This window comes from Seriola lalandi, unplaced genomic scaffold, assembly GCF_002814215.2.
Source record: "Seriola lalandi dorsalis isolate HSWRI2012SDOR001 ecotype SW California unplaced genomic scaffold, Sedor1 jcf7180002054460, whole genome shotgun sequence".
Lineage (NCBI taxonomy): Eukaryota > Metazoa > Chordata > Actinopteri > Carangiformes > Carangidae > Seriola > Seriola lalandi.
Window position 1 is genome coordinate 1 of NW_019525013.1, and position 2,907 is coordinate 2,907.

General features: G+C 41.9%; 1 protein-coding gene across 1 annotated transcript; it reads left to right on the forward strand.

Moving 5' to 3' along the window:
• The first annotated feature begins 784 nt into the window (after positions 1-784).
• On the forward strand, positions 785-2,760 carry LOC111658602 (E3 ubiquitin-protein ligase TRIM21-like). Its single transcript, XM_023411169.2, has one exon. It carries the CDS (start codon positions 786-788, stop codon positions 2,001-2,003), a length of 1,218 nt encoding a protein of 405 aa, XP_023266937.2. The 5' UTR covers position 785; the 3' UTR covers positions 2,004-2,760.
• Positions 2,761-2,907: the final 147 nt, after the last annotated feature.

Here is a 2,907-nt window from a genome sequence, read left to right on the forward strand (position 1 = left end):
CTCTACTCAGGTGGAAGTTTCACTCTCTTCATTTCATACTGACACTTGTGAAATGGGTCACAATATAACTGTGTCTGTTTGTCCACAGACCCACTATAGTCCACCTTAAACTGTCTCTGGGTCAGTTCTCAGGACGTTTCTACCTCCTTACTGAGTCTCTGTGCTTTACACTTTACTTTCACTCATTTCCTGCTTTTATTACTGTTATCACTTCCTACAGCTGTAATACATTCTACTTCCTCCAGTTGTTTCACAATAAAAGCTTTCCAGCAGTGTGAAATTTTAGCAGGCATTTTATTGTGAAGGATCAAAAAGAAATACATTATGTCTATAACCAAGTAAGTAAAACTTTACCTGCTAAAAGTCTATATATTTCATGGGTCTTCCTCATGGGAGTAGAAAGATGGCTCAACAGCGCCCCCTAGAAACTTTCAACGAGGCAATACTCGCCCTGTGTTTCACCTACATGTATGAAATTCAGTAGGAACATGTAACATGCCAAGACTTACAGAAAAGCCTCTGGCACCCATACCCTAAACCCAACAGGAAGTCAGCCATATTGAATTTATAGCATTTAGCTGCTATAAAGTCGTGTGGATGAATATTTGAGCTTTCACAGATTAAATGGTCACAGTTACTCACGACTCAACTCGGTACAAGTTTCCCCGTCCCCACTGAATTATGACATAACTCAAAATTACTTTGACTAATATTACAGTTTATACTAAACGTAAAAGTTATGACTCTTCTTTGTTTTCAAACTGATGATTAAAACATTATTTCAAATGAAATGTTTCTTTCCCTCTCAGTGTGTCGACATGTCTGCTGCCAGCAACCTGAGATCTGAAGATCAGTTCCTGTGCTCCATCTGTCTGGATGTGTTCACTGATCCAGTCACTACATCATGTGGACACAACTTCTGTACGAACTGCATCACTACACACTGGGACATTAATGTCCCATGTCAGTGTCCCATGTGTAAAGAGGTTTTCTATGTAAGACCTCAGTTGAGGGTCAACACTTTGCTCTCTGAGATGGTTGCTCAGTTCAAACATGAAGCTCAACAGAAAACCAGCAGCAGCTCAAAGCAGCAAGTTTCCAAACCAGGAGCAGACGGAGGCCTGGACCAGCTCATAAAGGAGATCGAAGACAAACAGAAAACCACAGACAAACAGGCTGAAGACTTCATCACAGAGCTGGAACAGGAAATCTCTGAGCTGATGAAGAGAAGCACTGAGGTGGAGCAGCTCTCACTCTCTGAAGACCACCTCCACCTCCTCCAAAGCTTCCCATCCCTGAAAGCTGCTCCACCCACCAAGGACTGGACAGAGGTCAGAGTCCGTCCATCATATGAGGGGACTGTGGTGAGAGCTGTGGCTCAGCTGGAGGAGACGCTCAGTGAAGAGATGAAGAAGCTGTTTGAGGCTGAGCTGAAGAGGGTCCAGCAGTATGCAGAGGATGTGACTCTGGATCCTGATACAGCACATCCTAAGCTCATCCTGTCTGATGATGGAAAACAAGTCAATCATGGGGATGTGAGGAAGAATCTCCCAGACAATCCAGAGAGATTTTCTAACCATGTTTTTGTCTTAGGAAAGCAGAGTTTCTCTTCAGGCAGATTTTACTTTGAGGTTCAGGTTAAAGGAAAGACTGACTGGGATTTAGGAGTGGCCAGAGAGTCGATCAACAGGAAGGGAGAGATCACACTGAGCCCTCAGAATGGTTACTGGACGATATTGTTGAGAAATGGAAATGAATACATAGCTTGTATTAGCCCCTCAGTCCGTCTCTCTCTGAAGTCTCAGCCTGAGAAGGTGGGGGTGTTTGTGGATCATGAGGAGGGTCTGGTCTCCTTTTATGACGTAGCTGCTGCAGCTCTCATCTACTCCTTTACTGGCTGCTCCTTCACTGAGAAACTCTACCCATTCTTCAGTCCAGGGCTTAATCATGGTGGTAAAAACTCCGCCCCTCTGATCATCTGTCCTGTCAATCAAACTGAGTAGACTAATAACTTCAGTTATTTAATGATTTGATGATATGATTTATCTTTATTCAAGGGAACAAATGTTCATACTCAGTGTGATGCTGTTTACATTTTCTTACTTTCTACTGAATCTGATGACTGTGGTGATTGGTTCACTCTTCATCATGAGTCTTTTCATCATATGTATCGTGTTTCACAGAAAACACATTAATTAGATCCATTAATTTCATCAACCCCATCACAGTCACTAATGTGTCCATCAGACGTGGAGAAAATCTATTCAAACTTCAGTTAAACACACAGACTTTTATTTTCAGCTCCAGTAGAATCAGAATCATAGTTTCTAAAGACAGAAAAAAAAGTGTGCTGCCATCTTGTGCTGATGACATCATTTGTAGCTGATGGTCAGGGGGTGGAGCCACAGTATCGAGATTTCGACCCTATAACAAGTCGATCATGATGTCACACCCTCTTTGTATAGAATCAAATCTGAGAAATAAACAGGTCTTTACATTAGTGTTTAGACCGAGGTAAAAATGACAGAAACCATCTTTGGGAAACATTTACTTGACGTGTACTTTGATTTTTTAAATTTAGTTTTTTTTTTACTAACATGGAGGGGGTGGGGTTTACGACCTATACTGCAGCCAACCACCAGGGGGCAACAGAGATGATTTGGCTTCACTTGTGTGAAGGTTTGACATCGTCCATCTTTGGTCACAGTCACTGGTTTACAAGTAAAAGTCAAAAGTAAATAAAGTGTGAATTTAATTCAACATGTTTTTGATTTTGTTTGTTCCTTGAAGCACAGTGTCTTTTCCCCTCAGGTAGGAGGTGTCGCTCTGTCGACGTCACCTGGTGTCTGTATTAGTTGTTTATCGTCTGACTGAGGTGATTGTGATACAAAGAATAATGAACTGAGC

Bases quoted from the DNA above. Each gene is read 5' to 3' on its own strand.
- LOC111658602 (XM_023411169.2), top strand. From the start codon at position 786: ATGAAATGTTTCTTTCCCTCTCAGTGTGTCGACATGTCTGCTGCCAGC.